General features: G+C 41.5%; 1 protein-coding gene across 4 annotated transcripts in view; it reads right to left on the reverse strand.

The window, feature by feature from the left end:
• The window catches only part of N4BP2L2 (NEDD4 binding protein 2 like 2), a 96,490-nt gene that overhangs the window by 8,353 nt on the left and 68,354 nt on the right, over nucleotides 1-19,783 (reverse strand). For all 4 annotated transcript variants that reach the window (XM_003913741.5, XM_017951079.2, XM_021929378.2 and 1 more), the window contains one exon: nucleotides 1,659-3,379. In XM_003913741.5, coding sequence (XP_003913790.2) covers nucleotides 1,659-3,379 — 1,721 coding nt within the window. The remainder of the gene's footprint in view (nucleotides 1-1,658; nucleotides 3,380-19,783) is intronic.

A 19,783-nucleotide genomic window follows, 5' to 3' on the forward strand; every position in this document is an offset into this window, starting at 1 on the left:
TCTCAGCTTCCCAAAGTGCTGGGATTACAGGCGTGAGCCACTGTGGCTGGCCCAAAAAGAAATTTAGGTGGAATATTAAAAAATCATATTTTTGCTTGTTTTATTCACATGTAGATTTTTTTCATTTCCAAAAATAACAATTTTTTTTTTTTGACATGGAGTCTCACTCTGTCGCCCAGGCTGGATTGCAGTGGTGTGATCTCTGCTCATTGTGACCTCTGCCTCCCAGGTTCAAGTGGTTCTCCTGCCTCAGCCTCCTAAGTAGCTAGGATTACAGGCACATGCCAGCATGCCCAGCTAGTTTTTGTATTTTTAGTAGAGCATGTTTTTACCATGTTAGCCAGACTGGTCTCAAACTCCTGACCTCAAGTGATCATCCCGCCTCGGCCTCCAAAAATGCTAGGATTACAGGTATGAGCCGCCACACCCAGCCCCAAAATAACAACCTTAAGAGCCTGAAGGAACCTTTTAAGTCAACTAGTCAGACTTCCACCTCATCCCTTCAGCATCCTTTACAGACTGCCTTTAAAAAGTAAATTCAGCTATTTCAGATATCTTTCCTTCATGTAATCTTTGCAATCTCCCATTTACTAATGTTGTATTTGGGAGCCATAATTGTGAATGAGAAAGGAAAGAGCCATGTGTTAAACAAAATAAACGCAGAAAGTAGAAAGTTTCTTTACGGCCAGGAGCAGTGGTTCAGGCCTGTAATCCCAGCACTTTGGGAGGCTGAGGTGGGTGGATCACCTGAGATCAGGAGTTGCAGACCAGCCTGGCCAACATTGTAAAACCCCGTCTCTACTAAAAATACAAAAATTAGCTGGGCGTGGTGGCGGGCGCCTGTAATCCCAGCTACTCAGGAGGCTGAGGCAGGAGAATTGCTTGAACCTGGGAGGTGGAGGTTGCAGCGAGCCGAGATTGCACCATTGCACTCCAGCTTAGGCAACAAGAGCGAAACTCCGCCTCAAAAACAGAAAGAAAGAAAGTAGAAAGGTTTTCTTTCTTTTTTTTTTTTTTTAAAAGCAGCCTATCTCTGGCTGGGCGCAGTGGCTCATGCCTGTAATCCTAGCACTTTGGGAGGCCGAGGCGGGCGAATCACGGGGTCAGGAGATCGAGACCATCCTGGCTCACACGGTGAAACACCATCTCTACTATAAGTATTAAAAAATTAGCCGGGCATGGTGGCCGGCCCCTGTAGTCCCAGCTACTTGGGAGGCTAAGCCAGGAGAATGGCGTGAACCCGGGAGGCAGAGCTTGCAGTGAGCCAAGATTGCGCCACCGCATTCCAGCTTGGGTGACAGAGTGACACTCCATCTCATAAATAAATTAATAAATTAATAAAGCAGCCTATCTCTACTGGATTACATAATCCCTTTTTGCCTGCTTCATCCTCCATTCTTCCCAGTATCTATTGAAATTGAGAGCCCAAGTATTCTATGTTCTCAAAGACATTGAAGGAGACATGAAGACTACCGACAGCAAAAGGTAGGGACTTTGAAGATCAAGCACCGTTTGCTACGGGTCCTCACTCACTGCTGAAAAACACCACAAGATTAATAAGCTGCATGAGATCACTAACCACCAGGTAGAAACACCTCTAAAATTGCTTACATATGTTAAACTGGATCTTTTACTTTTAGCAAAAGAAAACAACTTACCCATTGGAACGCCTGGAGATCCAAAAAGCTTTACTAGTTGCAAGGCAAACCCTTGTGATAATGGTAGCCCAAGGGAACTACAGTGAGTGCTTGTTAAGTCTTGGTTGTCCTCAGCTGGTAATTGCTTAGGTTCTTCCCATCTTTTCAGCTTTCCATCAAATCTTTCATTTAAAAAGTGAAAATCAGAACTGATTCCCAAAGAGCACGAAGTATCAGGATGACTACGTAAAATTTCTGGGGAAATAAACCCTGCATCATTTAGTTTATTACCTACTCTTGTCTGAGATTCGAAAGTCAAAAACAGTTTCTTGTTTGTAAAAGATGCCTTCCAAATACTAGACATATTATGCAGCACAAAAGAAGGAATATAATTTTTGTATAAAGATGCAGAGCACCTTAGTCTGTTAAATGACAGGCAATGAGAATAACGCTGTCCACCAATATTTAAAGGGGGAGCTTTGATAATATCAAGGTAAAACCACAATGGATGATGATCAAAGGTCATAAGTTTTTGCTTATTCTCCTCTTCACTGTTTCTTTCTGAAATTCTATCTTTTTCTTCTCCCAAAGTAATTTTTAGTCCATGGTTTTTTGTTAACAGGTCACATTTCTCCCTGTCTTTTACACTGATATGACTCTGTCCTAATAAGTTAAAATTTGGTACCAAATTGAAAATCCTTTTCTTATTTTTTGTTGATTGTAAAGCATTCTTTGGTATATCCAGTTGAGGTAAGCAGCTTCTGAAGAGGTTTGTTTCTATGAATGAATCTATAGTTTCAGGTGGAGGTGAAAAATCTTCATTTCCTATCAGTAGTTTGTCTGTCAATATTTCTGGACTGCTTCCTGGTCCGGATGCTGCCAACGAAGTGAAGATCAATTGAATCCATTGCCCTCTGCTGTCAGGACCAGTCAACTTATGTGCTCTATCTTTCTTTGGTTCACATATAAACTTATGAGGTCCTGCAGGCCAGCTACCAAAATAGGGCTGTCTGTCAGAGCCCAGCTGTAAATCTTCATCAGATAAACTGGTTGTGAAAAAAACCCAGTGACTGATTTTAATTGCATACACTTGTTCCTCTCTTAAAACTTTATCTGACACTCTGATTCCACGTTGATGGCACAGAACGGGTTCACGTGGGAGACTTTTATCTACTATTTCTCTCTTCTTCATAAATGAGCATGAAGTTTCCGCAGCAAGGTTCTGGGTGTCTAACGCTATGGTATGCCTATCTCTAATATGCTTTTCTACCTTCATGCCAGAGCAGTCATCAGTTGTTACACAGGAAAGGTTTTGAGTCACTATTGGACTAGTAACAGAGGTTTCATCTGGCATCAGTGACAAACTTACAAACAAGTTATCACCTTCCTTAAAGAGGTAATTCTTTGGTGTGTTGTCCAATTCAACTATAGACATAACGTTTTGGAAACTGTGTTTAGGATCTTTATTTTTCCATCTTTTTTCTTTATACCCAGTCACAAAATCTCTGACTTCATTTTGTAGACCACCAATGAAAGGATATTCTGATTCTCTTCTGGTCTTTGCAATGTCTTCCTCTTCACTCTGAGATGGGTCCTGATCTCCTGGTGTAAGATCACTCAAGAATTCTAATGAGTTTTCCTCCATGATTTTATTCTGACTGTTCTGCTTTTTGTTTCTTTTTCTGTTCCTCTTCTGTTTGGTTTTGCTGAGCCTATGCCCAGTTTTCTTCAAAACTCTTCCTCTGAAATATCAAAGAATTAAGAAAATGTATGACTTAATTACATGTATAACGTAAGCAAACTATAACATCATACTCTTCATGTGCAGATTTAAAAACCTTTAGTACAAGGGAATCTCAAGTGTGCATGTACTTTTTGTTTGTTTGTTTGTTTTTTGAGACGGAGTCTCGTTTTATCGCCCAGGCTGGAGTGCAGTGGTGCGATCTTGGCTCACTGCAACCTCCACCTCCCGGGTTCAAGTGATTCTCCTGCCTCATCCTCGCAAGTAGCTGGCATTACAGGTGCCCACCAACACGCTCAGTTAATTTTTTAGTAGAGACAGGGTTTCACCATGTTGGCCAGGCTCCTGACCTCAGGTGATCCGCCCGCCTCAGCCTCCCAAAGTGCTGGGATTACAGGCAAGTGCTACCACGCTGGCCATACTTTATATTATATTTAAAATCACTTTTTTTAAAAAGAGATACTTTAATCCTATACATTAAAAATGAGTACACTTTGAGAAAGTTAAAGCAAATATGCATACAATCATTTCAGAAATAACTTTTAAAAAACCTAATATTTTCCTTAAAGGAAATAGTTCATATATAAGCATGTATTAACAGGGATATTTTCTGAGAAATGCATCGTTAGGCAATTTTATCACTGTGTGAACATCACAGTGTACTTATACAAATCTACGTGATGTAGTCTACACCACACCCAGGCTATATTATATAGCCTATTGCTCCTAGGCTGAAAAACTGTACAGCCTGTTACTACACTGCATACTATAGGCAATTATAAAACGTTAGTAAGTATTTGTGTATCTCAACATATCTAGAGGCCAGGCACGTGGCTCACGCCTGTAATCCAGGACTTTGGGAAGCTGAGGTGGGTGATCACCTGAGGTCAGGAGTTCGAGACCAGCCTCCAGTATCTCCTCTCACTTCCTGTTGTTTCTTGTTTGATTTGATCCAGAGAAAGGAGAGGCAACAGGAGAAAAGTCTCAAGATACAAGTTAGTGATAATAGGAGTCAAGGCCCAAGAACTGCTGTCATGAAAAGGACTCAACCCTTGCCAGCTGAGTATTTTCTGTTTATGCACATGTGAGCGTTTGAAAATGAGAGGAGGAAGAAAAGAGAGAAGGAAATGTTTTGTACAATTTTCTTTTTAAATCAAGAGGCAGTGTTGCATAATGGTTAAAGAGTGTGGACTTTAGAGCGAATCAAACTAGGTCTGAACCTGCCACTAGCCACGTGACCCTGAGCACATTCTTCAGCTTCTCTGTATATCAGTTGTCTTTGTAAAATGGGGTTAAGTCTAGCCTTTGCCCTTACTTGATATAGTTTTGAAGATTAAGTGAGTTGGTACATGTAAAGCAATTAAACAGTCCCAATACATAAAGGTAACATCTTTTTTTTAAAGCCAGTTTTCCAAGTACAGTTGTAGACCTTAGTCTTTCTGATGGTATACGGAACTATAGACATTTTGGTGGTGAGCCATATTTCAGTAACTGCATTTCCCTATATTAGGGCTCTCTTTCTTTGTACAGTAGAGAGCTGTTCTGAGGGACAGTGACCACACATTAAGTGCATTAAGCTCCATAGAATCACCAGTGCTGCAGTGAGTCTCTTATATCCTTAGCATATTACCATGTAATCAAATGAATAATGCAACAACAAACTCTATTTGTTTTCTTTTCTCCTTGCCCTGAAACAGAATGGTTCACATTTGAGTAAAGACAGGGGAGTTTGTTTTCAGAATGACATACTAGTCTGCAGGATGAATTTCATAACTGACATTGTACCTTGGACTGCAACTAGGACTTTCATTGGAATCAGGTAGAACCAACCATGAAGGAGCCTCTCTCCCTAATCTGCCCTCAGGTCAAGGCTCCATATGAGCAATGGAAAAGCCAGGCTAGATGGCCCATAACTGAAATCAACAGATGGGCACACGTGCCTCCTCCTGGAGCTAATTCACTCATGGGGTGGAGGCAGTGAGAAGGGATCACATTCTGGATACTGTTTTGAAGGAAAAATAAGCAAGATTTGAAAACAAATCAGATATAGGGTATGAGGAAAAAGATAAGAATCAAGTATGAGTACCAGGAGATTGGCCTAATTAGAGGGATGAAGTGGTTACTTACTGCAACATAAAAGTCTGCGAGAGATGGGTTTGGAGAGAGGGTTGGTAAATCAGTTCCCTCAAAGTCCAGCTCAGAGTAGGCTAATCTGTCCTTAAAAAAGAGGTCAGAAAGTGAAAAAGAAGAGGGCTTCTCTAATACTCCCCAAGAGTTCCTTTGCTTTCTAAGCAGATTACAATCAGCTATTTAGGAACAGGATACTAGGGACCCTGCTAATGTCTTTTTTTGTTGTTTTTTTCTCCTGAGTCTGCTTTCTAGGGAAGGACCTGCTAATGCTAACAACCCACTATGGTTGCTAATGTTAACAACCCAGAGAAGTAAACACTGGACCATGAAAGAATACGGTGGTTTAAAAAGTAAACTATTGGAGTCTGGGAGATCAGGCAGTTTATTAAGGCAGTTTGCTAAGAGTTAATCAAAGAAATCTCTAAGGATTAGAATTCCAACTGAAAATACAACAGAATGCCAAGAGGTATGAAAATCCTCAGACTGACTCTACAATGAAGTGCCAGAGACATATACCAGTTCTGCACCACTGGAGCTCTGTATAGCTACCGTCCTTATTTCAGAAACAGTGGCCATGGCTTTCTGGAAAGGAAACACAAACCAATAACAGTGACTTGTGAATCTCCTGGGAAATAAGAGACTTGGTAGTGATGGTGGTGGTGATAACTTCTGCTTGAATGTGGCTAATCAGTAGATGCATTTTCTTTAGAAACATCTATCTAGAAAGTGTGAGAATCTCATCAAAGCTGTGTCAAGGATCATTAAATGTGATCTCACTGGTGCTGATTCATTTAGGAATGAATGGCACCATTAGAAGAAAAAAAATCACTAAATAAAAGTTAGTCATGGAGAGGAAATCAAAAGAGTTAGAGGCACAGGATGTAGCTTTGAAAAGAACGAAGAAATTAAGAAATGAACAAATGGTAACATATCTATGATGCTTTCTAGATGATAGCTTAGAATCCAAGCTGCTAGGTAGCGATGGAGTGTACCTCTCAAGAATTAGAAAGTGTTTGTTCAGGTACAAGCTAACCTAACCAAGTGAACTGTGACCGGATGACAAAAGTGAGAGAGCATCCAGATAAAGCTGAAGAAAGCAGGAAGGGAGGTTGGAAAGCATGGTGAGTAATAACCTTCATGGAAAAAAAAATAATTAAGGGGGCCAGAAGAAAACATTTCCCAATGCAGAATCCTAGATACTAATTTATGATAATGGGCAATAAATGAAGTAAATCTGAGATTAAATCACATGCAGATTATAAAAGGTCTCATGGCTTTGTGGAATGACCAGTTGAAATAACTGAGGCCAGGTCCTGGTCCTGTTTCAGTAATAGCCAAGTCCAGGCCTTAGCTAGCAGTGGGATCCCTCAGCTAGCAGTGGGATCTTGGGCAAATCATGTCTTTCTAAAACGAGGAAAATACCCCTCCTTGCAAAGCTGTTGTAAGGACTACTAATATAGATACTCTTAAATAACCTCTACTCAACTGATAGAGCAGATCAATTGATTCTCTCCATTGCCTCTGTACAATAAGGACAGATATTAACGACTCACACTAAATGCTCCCAGCTAGATGGCTGCTCTCCAGTGTAACTGAATGCTTTTGCTGTCACTGTTTAGAACTGTATATTTATAGAGTCAGATGGGTTTATTCCCAAGTCTGTTTATGCCAATAATAATTTTTACTATAATTATATAGTTTGTCTCACTAAACAGGAAGTGTTAAACAACTGTTAAATAGGCAGGATAACTATGAAATTTGGTTAAAAATAATAAAGACCTATGATTATGCACTCATATTGCTTTGAATATTTCTTTGGGTTCTACTTCCAATTTATATCAACAGAAACTAGAAATTCCTGACTACACACTACAGATGTGGTTTATGCATGAAAAAAGTTAAACTGCACTGAACAAAATTATACATAAAAATTGCTGAATACACATAAAAACATTTATTTTAAGTTCAAATAAAATGTTTAAAGTATGTATCATTTCATAATAATTCTTATAACAATTTTTTCAATGAACTAACCAGCTATCTGTCCCAATCATGTGAGAGAAGAGGGCTTTAATTATAAATAAAGCACCTATTACAATGCTTGACACATAGTGGGTACTTCATAAATGGCAGCTCTTATTTTTATTATGTATTAACAACAACAAAAGCAATCTTATAAATTTCACTGAGACTCCTATGGTACAATTCAAGAGTAGCATGTGGCAATGTGATACTTATGCTTTACTTAAAACAAACAGTTGAGTTAGAAGAACTGGAAAATTCTCCAAAAATGTAATTTAATTAATGTAATTGCAAATGATTGGAAGTGGAAAAAATTTTTTTAAACTAAGTGGCATATATAGACAAACTGATAAATCCACCATCTTTCTCAGAGATTAAAACACCTTTCTCAGTAATTGATAGAACAATGAGACAAAATAAAGACACAGAAGTTTAACTAGCATAATAATGATTGAGCACACTAACATGGAACACCACATCCAACAATTGGTGAAAACACATTCTTTTCATGCTCACATATAATATCTATAGAAATTAACTGGGCCATAAAGCTAGACCCCCAAAGATTTCAAAGAATTACTAATGTATGGACCATAATATAGTTAACCTTGAAATTAGTAACAGTAATTTTTTTGGAAAAAATTATAAACATGGAAAAATTTATAGGTAGAAAAATTATAATGGAAATACTTAGAACTGAATAACAGTAAAAAATATATATATATAAAGTGATTTTTGTTTGTTTGTTTTTTAAGACAGAATCTTGCTCTGTTACCCAGGGTGGAGTGTAGTGATATGATCACAGCTCACTGTAGCCTCTACCTCCAGGGTTCAAGTGATTCTCCTGTCTCAGACTCCAGAGTAGCTGGGACTACAGGAGCGCCACCACGCCTGGCTCTTTTTCTTTCCTTCCTTTCCTTCCCTTTTTTCCCTTCTTTTCCTTCCTTCCCTCCCTCCCACCCACCCCTGCTTCTCTCTCTCTTGCTCTCTCTTTCTTTCTGACGTGTTCTCCATGTTGTCTAGGCTGGTCTCAAACTCCTGGACTCAAACGATCTGCCTGCCTCAGCTTCCCAAAGTGCTGGGAATACAGGTGTGAGCCACTGCACCTGGCCTAAAAAGTGATACTTAAAGGGATATTTGCATGAACATTCACATTAAAAAGGAAAGACACAAAATTAATGAGTCAACCACACAACTGAAGAAGTTACAGAAAAGAAGAGCAAAATAAACTTCAAAAAAGTAGAAGAGGCTAGCCATGGTGGTGCACGCCTGTAATACTAGCAATTTGGAAACCTGAGGTGGGAGGATTGCTTGAGGTCAGGAGTTTTAAGACCAGCCTGGGCAACATAGCAAGATTCTGTCCATATTTTTAAAAAAGAAAACAATATATCTACACACACATATTCTTTTAAGTAGAAGAAAGGGAATAATAAAAAACACAACCTCCTGGTGAGATTAAGGAAGAAAAAAAGGAAATGAGCATTAGAAATAGAAAAGAAGGCACAATTACAGATCCAGAGAAATTTTAAAAGATAAAAGATTAATTATATGAATAACTTTATAACAACAAATTTGAAAATTTAAGTGAAATGTAATTTATACATTTATTTATATATTTAGCTAGAAAATACAAATTATTTAATTAATTTATTTTTGAGACAGGGTCTCACTCTGTTGCCCAGGCTGGAGTGCAGTGGTGTGATCATGGCTCACTGCAACCTTGAGCTCCCAAGCTCAAGCGATCCCCCTCACCTCAGCTTCCCATGTAGCTGGGACCACAAGTATGTGCCACCATGCCCAGCTGCCCAGCTATTTTTTTTTTTAAGAGACAGGGTCTATGTTCCCCAGGCTGGTCTTGAACTCCTAGGCTCAAGCAATCCTCTTGCCTTGGCCTCTCAAAGTCCTGGGATTACAGGCCCAGCACACACAGCCAAAAACACAAGTTATTAAAATTGACTAAAAAGAAACAGAAAGCCTGGGTAGTCCTAGAATGGTAAAACAATAAAGGTTAAGTTTTTCCCCCCAGCAAGGGAATTCCAAGTTCAGGTGACTTTTCAGAAAAGTTCTACCAAATATTCAAGGAATCGTTCATTGCAATTAGATGCACAATTTTCCAGAGAAAAGAAAAAGAAAGAATACCTCCAGCTTTTTTTTCAAAATGCTAACATAGATTGATAGAGCCAGGAAGTTACACAAAAATGAGAACTTTCAGACTAGTCTCAGTTAAATACAAAAACCCTAAATAAAATATCACCAAACTACCTCCAGTAATGTGTAAAACAGATAATACATTATGATTTAACTGGTTTATCTCAAGATTGCAAGACTCATTTATACTAGACTATCCATTAATATAATTAACCACATCAGCAGGTTAAAGGAGAAAACACATCTAAAAGCTTTTTAATAGTGGTAGAAATTGTTTTATTTATTTTCTATCTGTGTACTTAAAACACTCAAAATCCATTACTATTTAAAAATAACACACATAACTCTTAGTAAACCAGGAATAGATGAGAACTTCCTTAATTAACAGTGAGTACTATGATCCTATCACAAACATAATTTCTAATATGAGAAATATTAAAAACATTTCTTTAAATCAGAAACAAGACAAGAAAGCCTATTATCACCAGTTCCATTCAACATTGTATAGGCCCTCTGTATTCATGAAAGATATATCAGACAAAATAGAAAAGGAAAATAACGAAGAGATACAAGGACTGTAAAGGAAGAAAAAATTAGTATTCTTGGCAGGGCACGATGGCTCACATCTGTAATCCCAGCACTTTGGGAAGCCGAGGCAGGTGGATCACCTGAGGTTGGGAGTTCGAGACCAGCCTGACCAACATGGAGAAACCCTGCTACTAAAATACAAAAAATTAGCCGAGCATGGTGGCGGGCGCCTGTAGTCCCAGCTACTTGGGAGGCTGAGGCAGAATTGCTTAAGCCGAGGAGGCAGAGGTTGCAGTAAGCCCAGATCTGGCCACTGCACTCCAGCCTGGGTGACAGAGGGAGACTCTGTCTTAAAAAAAAAAAAAAAAAAAAAAAGTCAACTAATGAGTGATGTCAGCAAAAATGGTGGAGTAACAAATTCCAAAAGCTCATCCCTTCACAACAGAAGTGACTAAACAGGAAAGAACTGTCAGAATCAACTTTATCAGAACTGTAAAAACAGATCAAGGGTTTACAGCAACTGGGCAAAATGTTTAATAAAGAGAAAAAAAAAGAAAGCTGAGTCTCAGTAAGAAATATTTGTTAGTTTTTAAAGTTTTTATGAAGCAGGGTATGGCTGTTTCCTAGGCTGGAGTGCAGTGGCTACTCACAGAACTGAGCACAGCACACTACGGCCTCAAACTCCTGGCCTCAAGTTATCCTCCCGCCTCAGCCTCCGAAGCGGCTGGGACTATAGGCATACGCCACTGTGCCCAGCTCTTTGTAGTGGTTTTAACTTACTCTGGCCCCATCTACTGCTCTGCAGATTAATACTGGCTCTGAAGACAACAACCTACTTTCCCAGCACCGGTGTTTATTACCAAGGGTGGCAGAAAGGACCTTCTTCTCAGAGAATTGTTGTTGTTTTGACCTTGCTGGTGACTCTGAGCTCAAAGTGCTTGCGCCTACTTTAACTAACTCAAAACTTTCCTAGGACAAACACAACTACCCAGTGTAGGGGGCATTTATTGAATACATTTAAAGGCAAATGAATTAGCCACTGTCAGTTGGGGTAAGGCATAACTGCCACTCGGGGTAAACAACAGATAATCCAAAAAGCTTGAGAAGAAAAGATGAGAAGTGAAGCATTTTAGGGAATAAGGGCTTTGAAAAGCTCCCACATATTCCTGGGAATCTAGAAGGCCATGCACTTACCCAAGTCAGGCTGTATGCTCAGAAAAGACCTAAAAAACTGTCGCTTCTGGCTGACACCCAGACTCTATACAAGCAGGAAATGAAGACAAGGGCAGAATTATAAACAGCCTTAGTGTAGAAGGTGTCCCAACACATACACAAAGATGGAATATTTTTGTTGATGATGATGATGTTGTTGTTCCAGATGTTTAAGGAAACATATGTTGAATCACTAGCTGACTACTAAACTAATGGAACAAAGACTTCAGTAGAATATAGATTTTACAAAATTAGTACAGAAAAGTCACTAAACAACAGTTACAACAAGGAGCAGAAACAAACCTTCAGGAGGGGTGAAATATGATTACAGATTTCCCACATTATATTATTTTAAATGTCTAATTTTCACAAAACCTGTGAGACATACAAAGAAGTAACTGTGGCCTATACACAGGAAAAAAAGAAATTAATAGGAACAATCATTGACAAGGCCTAGACATTGGACTTATTAGACAAAGACTTTATGTTAACTATTTAAAATATGCTAAAAGAAACAATGGATAAAGAACTAAAAACAAATAAGAACAATGACTCACCAAATAATTAATATCAATAAATAGATGGAAGTTAGAAGGAGGGGCTTCGAGACAGCTGGCTAGAGGCATCCAGCACTCACCTCCTCCATAAAGAAGACTCAAAATAACAAGTAGATAATCATACTCTGAATAGAGCATTTAAGAGAGAACAGTGGAATACACCTAAGACACAGAGGGATCAGAAGGCAAGGCTACCAGCTTAGTTGGGATCAGCTGGGAGCCCAGAGAAGCTTCCCAGTACAGAGAAAAGGTCAATGACCACAGACTCTTGTAACCTGGGCCAGGAGAAAACCCCTTGACCCTTGTAAGCCCTGAGACTACTGGAGGGAGCTGCCTGGAGATGACATGATAGCATTGCTCCAGAAAGGAAGCTCACACCAGGTCCCACTGCCCTACAACTCCTAAGCAGCAGCAGCATGGCACTATTTTGAGAGCCTAGTCCATGCCAGACTGCATGCTGCTCACATCACTAGAGATATCCTCCCACATCCATCCAGAGGGCTGTAGCAGTACAATGCTGGTTAAACCCAGGGGAGTAGCAGGGAACTCAGCACTCTAGCACATACAGTGTGCTGCACCCTGGGGAATGTGCAGTGTACCACACTGGGGAGGCTGCCCCCAGGACAAAAGGAACTAAAGCGTATGCTTTCTAGAACCTGAGACTGCCTACCTGGGGCAGCCACCACAGACAGCGACCCTATTCTCCCAGCAGCAGGGCTGATGTGCACAATCCCTGAGAACAGACTCTGCCGCTGCCCATTGCAGCTGCCACTGCTGCTGCAGGGGCTGAAGCACACACTTCAGGCAGTAACCACACCCTCTTCAGCAGCAAGGTCAAAGCACACGTGCACATGCCTTGAGGACAGGTCCCTCAGCTGTCCCAAACCCCTGCACTCTCAACACTTTTGCAACCACCTAAGCACTCCACCCGGGCCTGGGGCTCACCCTGCCCTGCCCACTACAGGTGGTGCCTCAGCATACTACTGAAACTACTGAAGACTGGCCTGCTCAGCCTAACACTGCCTCCCACTCAGTGCCCAAGCCCACTACCCTGAGGCCTGAGGATTGCCCCACCCTATCCACCACTGGTGGGATCTCTGCACTCCTCTTCAGAACCCGAGGACAGGCTTACCCTGTCTGCCACTACCAGCACAGGCAGCATCCACTCAAATGTGCCATCTGGACGTCTGGGGACTGGCCCACCCAGCTTGTCACAGCCAATGCTAACACAAACATATGCTACTTCAGAGCCTGATGGTGGTCCCATCACCATAACTGCCATCACCCAAACAAGCACACTGCCCAGGAGACCGAGAACCTACCCCCCTACCTGGTTCACTGCTGCTACTCCTGGTACCTGAGCAAGTGTCTAGAGGCTGAAGAATCAGCGTATTGGGACCCACTAACACTGGTGCTCATCTGTGCCACCCAGAGGCCCAAGGAGAGGCATACTCAACCTGCCAGTGCCACCAGTTGAGCTTAAGGACTGAGGACTAGCAACCCCTTCCACAGTAAACCTCATCACAATTTCCACTAACAAACTCAGCCTAAGCCACTGAGAAAACCACAAACACCACAGATGCTGTTTACAGTTGAAGAAATCATATGGAAACTGCATGATTCCATACACCCAGAATAACAGCTAAAGTGTCCTACCCAACCAACACCATAGATACATCCTTAGGAAGAAGTCTTCCCCTATAAAAGCCTATCCAAAAAAAATTGGATGTGACTGTTATACCAGATATGCAGATATCAACATAAGGAAAAAATAAACATGAAAACACAAGGAAATATGACAACTCGAAAGGAACATAATAATTCTTCAGCAATAGATTCCAGTGGAAAATAATTTTATGGAATTCCAGAAAAAGAACTCAAAATAATAATAATCAAAGTAGCTCAGTGAGATACAAGAGAACATAGATAAATAATACAAAGAAATCAGAAAAACAATTCAAGATACGAATGAGAAATTCACCAGAGATAGATATCATAAAAAAGAACCAAACAGAAATCCTGGAACTGAAGAATTCAATGACTGAAACAAAAAATTCATTTGAGAATTTCCACAATAAACTAGAGCTATCAGAAGAAAGAATCTCAGAACTTAAAGACAAGTCTTTTTAAATAACCCAGTCAGACAAAGATAAAAAAAATAAATATATAGGCTGGGTGTGGTGGCTCATGCCCACAATCCCAGCACCTTGGGAGGCTAAGGTGAGTGGATCACATGAGCTCAGGAGTTCAAGACCAGCCTGGCCAAAGCATGGTGAAATCCTATCTCTACTAAAAATACAAAAACTTAGCCCAGCATGGTGGCTTGTGCCTGTAGTCCCAGCTACTTGGGAGGCTGAGGCACGGGAATTGCTTGAGCCCGGGAGGTGGAGGTTGCAGTGAGCTGAGATCACGCCACTGCACTCCAGCCTGGGGAACAGAGCGAGATTCCATCTCAGAAACAACAGCAACAACAACAACAACAAATCAAACCAACAACAAAATAAATACATAAATACATACATAAAAAGAATGAACAAAACCTACTTGGCATACGGGACATCATGATATTACTAAATACACAAATTTGGAGAGTTCTAGAAGGTAAAGAGAAAAGGAACAGAAAACATAGTTAATGAAATAGTACCTGAAAATTTCTCAAGTCTAGCAAGAGATTTAGACATCTAGGTATAGGAAGCTCAGGGAAACCCAAATAGATGTAACTCAAAAAGCTCTCCATGGCATACTATAGGCAAACTGTCAAAAGTCAGAGAATTCTGAAAATGACAAGAAGAAAGCATCTAGTCACATATAAGGGAACTCCTATCAGACTAACAGTGGATTTATCAGCAGAAACCTTACAGGTCAGGAGAAAATGGATGATATACTCAAAGTGCTGAAAGAAAAACAAAATTATCAACCAAGAATACTATACCCAGCAAAGTTATCCTTCAAAAATTAAGGATAAATAAAGTCTTTCTCAGAAAAGCAAAAACTGAAGCAATTCATCACCACTAGACTGGCCCTACAAGAAACGTTAAAAGAAGCCCTATACATGGAAGTGAAAGGACATTATCTACCATCATGGAAACACATGAAAGTATAAAACTCACTGGTAGAGCAAACACAAAAATGAAAAAGAGAAGGGATTCAAATGTTACTACTATTGAAAACCACCAAACCATAAAGATAAACAATAAAAGAGAAACAAAAGAACAAAGCATATACAAAGCAACCAGAAAACAACTAACAAAATGACAGGAATAAGTCCTTACATATCAATAATGACCTCAAATGTAAATGGATTAAAGTTTCCACTTAAAAGATACAGACTGGCTGAATTGATTTTTTTTTTTTCTTTTGAGATGGAGTCTTTGCTCTGTCGCCCAGGCTGGAGTGCAGTGGCATGATCTCGGCTCACTGTCAGCTCTGCCTCCCAGGTTTATGTCATTCTCCTGCCTCGGCCTCCCGAGTAGCTGGGACGACAGGTACCTGCCACCACACCCAGTGTGGAGATGGCACAGAAGCATCTGGTAGTGCACAGCACCGAGAAGGTACATGACTTTGTCAGCAGAGTCAGATGGGTGTTTATGACTGTGCTGCGGGACATGCATACCCAGTCCCTGTGGGATGCAGTGCAGGGGGAAGAACCTCGGTTGCAGGCTCACCCAGTGGTCCACCAGAAAATACAGCATAAGCAGCTGTTGCGCCCCAAAGGTGGGCCTAGGGACCCCCACCCCCACTGAGTTGTGGGAGTTATGCAAGTAACATCAGCAGCGTCTGGGGGATCCCCGCCCTGCCTGAAGGTTCTGTCTCTGGGATGAAGGAGCTGACACATTTCCTGCTCTGCCTCCAAGATGGAGAGGCTGGCTTCTTTAACGTGTGAACTGATGCTGGTCCAGAGAAATACTAGAGACTGTCAGACGATGGAAGTCATGTACAGAGTTGGTGCAAGTCATTTGGGAGAAGGACGTTACTGTGCAGCCCGGTCTTGCCTAAGTGTTCCAGTTCGGCGAGTACCTGCTGCGGTCAGGTGGAAGTATAAAGCCTTTTCTGTTTGATGAGGGAACTGGCTGAGATGCCTGGCTTGGAGGGACACTGGACCACCGGAGTCACATGTGGACTTAGCAATCCCCTGGTCCCTGAACACAGATAAGTTTCTGGGTAGGGCTACATCAATTAATGGCTATGAAAGCCAGTCAGTGAAAGTGAGACCTGTATCTTTGCACCTTGGCATCAGCTGCCTGGCTCTCCACTTATGCATTGTGTATGTCTCTCCCATGCCTGAATGCATTCTGGGGGTGGATGTTTTGCACAGCTTGGCAGCTGTGCTGTCTGTCACAGACTTGATGGACCACTTGACAATGGAACTGGGACTTCTTTTTCAGACAGCCAGGAACAGTGTGCCTTCACGGCAGGGCGACAATGGACTTTCACAGTGTGCAGTGGTGTCACAGTCTTATTAATGATGTTATGCTAACCTCTGATTCTTTTACAGGTTTAAAAGTGGCAATGCCCTTTTTGCCTGGGATTGGGATAATGAAACTGAGGCAGCCTTTTCCAATAGCCAAGCAGGCTATTCAGTAGACACAAGCCCTATGGGAAGTTGACCAGGGGTGCTCATTTAAGCTGGATGTGGATGTGACCACAGATAGTTTTGGCTAGGGCCTACAGCAATGCATGAGGCACTTGGGAGTGACAGGAGTCTTTTAGTCCCAACGATGGAAGGGAGCTGAGCTCCGATACTCATTGATAGGGAAGCAGTTAGCAGCTACATAGGCTTCCCTTCAGGCTAACGAGAGTGTGGCAGGACAGACAACTTTCCCAGTAGCAGGATGGGTGCATTCATAGGTAACAAGCCCCCAGACTGGAATGGCGCAGATATCCACTTTAGCAAAGTGCAGCACCTATTTAGAACAGTGGAGTATGCTGGTAAGTCCCTTAGCCGCAGTGTTGCAAGAGGTCTTGGGACCTGGTGTCCTAATGCAAGATAAAGCCATGGGGCCCGAAGCACCCCTAGACCCTGAGCCTTCACCGTTAGGAAGAACATCCCCCCATTCTTAATAGGGCAGGGTACACAGATAGGTCTAGCTTGGGTGCTACTGCTGCCTGGATTGCTCTCACAGTCTAGCCTCGTACTGACACCATATGGTTTGAAAACAGGTGCAGGCAAAGTAGCCAATGGGCTGAACTCAGAGCAATGTGAACGATGATGACCAAGGAGGTGACACCTATGGTAAATGCACTAATAGCTAGGCAGTTTATCAAAGCTTATGTATGTAAGGGCCTGTGTGTCCAGAAACTTATGTATGTGTTGGACCTGTGTCCGGGGCCTATGTACCAAAACTGTATATCAGACCTGCATGCCCAAAGCTTATGTGGCAGGCTTATGTATGAAGCCTATGTGTGTTTATTGGGCCTCTGTGCCCAAAACCTATCTCTCTTGGCCTAGAGGGTGAAATTTAAGGTATATGGATGTGCTTTGGTCAACGAATAGGCCAAGATGGACATCTGGGCCAGAATGACTCAGTGATTTTAAGGGCACAGGCTCATACTCCACTTGTTATATAACCTGTTTGTGTAAGCTCATACTGGGCTCGCAGCCACTATTGTTTGAGAAAGGTATAACTGCCCTGCTGACGCTGTGCACAGGGCTTGTGCAGGCGCACCCAGAGAGAGAGCGAGCCAGAGTTGTCCGTCTTGTAGGCAGACAAGGGGGAGCCAGGGCCCAGCTCGTCTTGTACCCAGAGAAAGAGTTAAGCTGCTAACCCTGTAAGGGAGAGCCTGCCTTGTAGGCCAGGGAATGCAGCTGTGTGTGGGAGTGGCAGGAGAGGCAGAGCTGGAGCCGACAGCCAAGATAAAAGCAGTGTCAGACAGCTGCTGCAGGAGAGTTGCTGATGAGGGAGCTAGTGCAAGTGAGCTGCTGATGAAAGAGTTGCTGAATAAAACCATATTCACCTGCCTACAGCCCCTTGAGTGTTCTTTCAGCTATTTGTTGCCCATCCACCCACTCCCTTGGGACCTCAGCATGGGCCAGAACCTGACACTGGGTGTGACAGCACACCCTCGCAAAAGGATATCTAAGAAGAATAAAAATACATCACCTATGAATAGTTCTTGCCCAAAATATTTAACCTGAATTTAATGAAGCCTCTCTCTAGGCCTAACTTCCACTTTACAAGAAATGCAAAGGCCAGAAGATGTTAAATGACACCGTAGGGAAAACAATCAGATAAATCCAGAAAATAAGATGGTCTATAAGACAACTGGCCTTAACTCTTAAAGACAACATCATAATGAGTGGATTAATAAGAAAAGGTGGAGGACTGTTCACATCACAAGTGACCAAGAGGAGGTCATATGGGAACTCTCTGTACTCTGCTCAAGTTTTTTATAAACCTGAAACTGTCCTAAAAATATAATCTAAAAAAATACAGAGAAATGCTGAGTCAGTCACTCAGAGAAAGAAACGTCAATACTAAGAAGATTCCACTTTCTGGTTCTTACTCATTTGGTGCTGCAGAATCAGTGGCTGAAAGTGCAACACTTCCTTTTTGCTGTGCTGGTGATTTTTCTTCATATATAATGCCACTGGTAAGGACGAAGAACAGTTTCTTCTTTTTCCCCTCACACTCAAGGGAAGTCTAAAGAGCTGACCAATGAAGGCACGTTCATCACCTGCTGGCACTGATCAAAGCAAAGGTACCCACAACACCTGAAAAGCTCCTCCCTAGAGTAACAGATATGCCACCTGGCCTAGAGCTCTGCCTCAAATATGGCCTATTCCAAAGTTTTTTACTCTGAAGATGAAGAAATCAAGGTCCAGAAAGGTCACACCTGTGAGATGAAGCTGGCTGAGCCTAGGCGAGGAATCCATCTCCTGACTCCTGGTCTGCCACTCTTACCCAGCACTTTCAGTGAAAGTGAAAATAGCCTGGAAGACATCCCTCTCTGCTAGAACTGCCTTTTAGAGAGTAAAGCAATTTCCAAATATGTAGAGCACGACAAATACAATAGTCATTAATTAATATGTAGCTACTAAGCACTTGAAATGTGGCTAGTCTGAATTGGGATGTGTTGTAAGTCTAAACTGGATTTCAAAGAGTATGATTTTTAAAAAGTAAAACAACTTATTAACAATTTTTAAAAGACTGGTCAGGCGTGGTGGCTCACGCCTGTAATCCCAGCACTTTTGGAGGTCAAGGTGGGCAGATCACCTGAGGTCAGGAGTTCGAGACCAGCCTGGACAACATGGTGAAACCCCATCTCTACTAAAAATACAAAAAATTAGCTGGGCAAGGTAGTGGGCACCTGTAATCCCAGCTACTCAGAAGGCTGAGGCAGGAGAATCGCTTGAACCCAGAGGGCAGAGCTTGCAGTGAGCCAAGATTGCGCCACTGCACTCCAGCCTGGGCAATGGAAGGAGACTCTATCTCAAAAAAAAAAAAAAAAAAAATTATTTATTATATGTTGAAATAATATTTTGATAGGTTAAATAAAATATATTATCAAATTTATTTTTAGAAACAACCAAAGATAAGCAGCAACTAAACACAAGGTGTGAACATTGACTGGATCCTAGTTTGGGGAGAAAAAAAATAAAGCTACAAAAAACAATGTATTCATTTTCTATTGCTGCTGTAACAAATCACCACAAATTTGGTGGCTTAAAATCATACGAGCTTATTATCTTATAATTCTATAGGTCAGAAGTCCAAAACAGGTCTTACTGGATTAAAATTGAGGTTTCAGCAGGGATGGGTTGCTTTCTGAAAGGTATATGGGAGAGTCCGTTTCCTTGTCCTTTCCAG

The sequence above is a fragment of the Papio anubis genome, chromosome 15 (assembly GCF_008728515.1).
Source record: "Papio anubis isolate 15944 chromosome 15, Panubis1.0, whole genome shotgun sequence".
Lineage (NCBI taxonomy): Eukaryota > Metazoa > Chordata > Mammalia > Primates > Cercopithecidae > Papio > Papio anubis.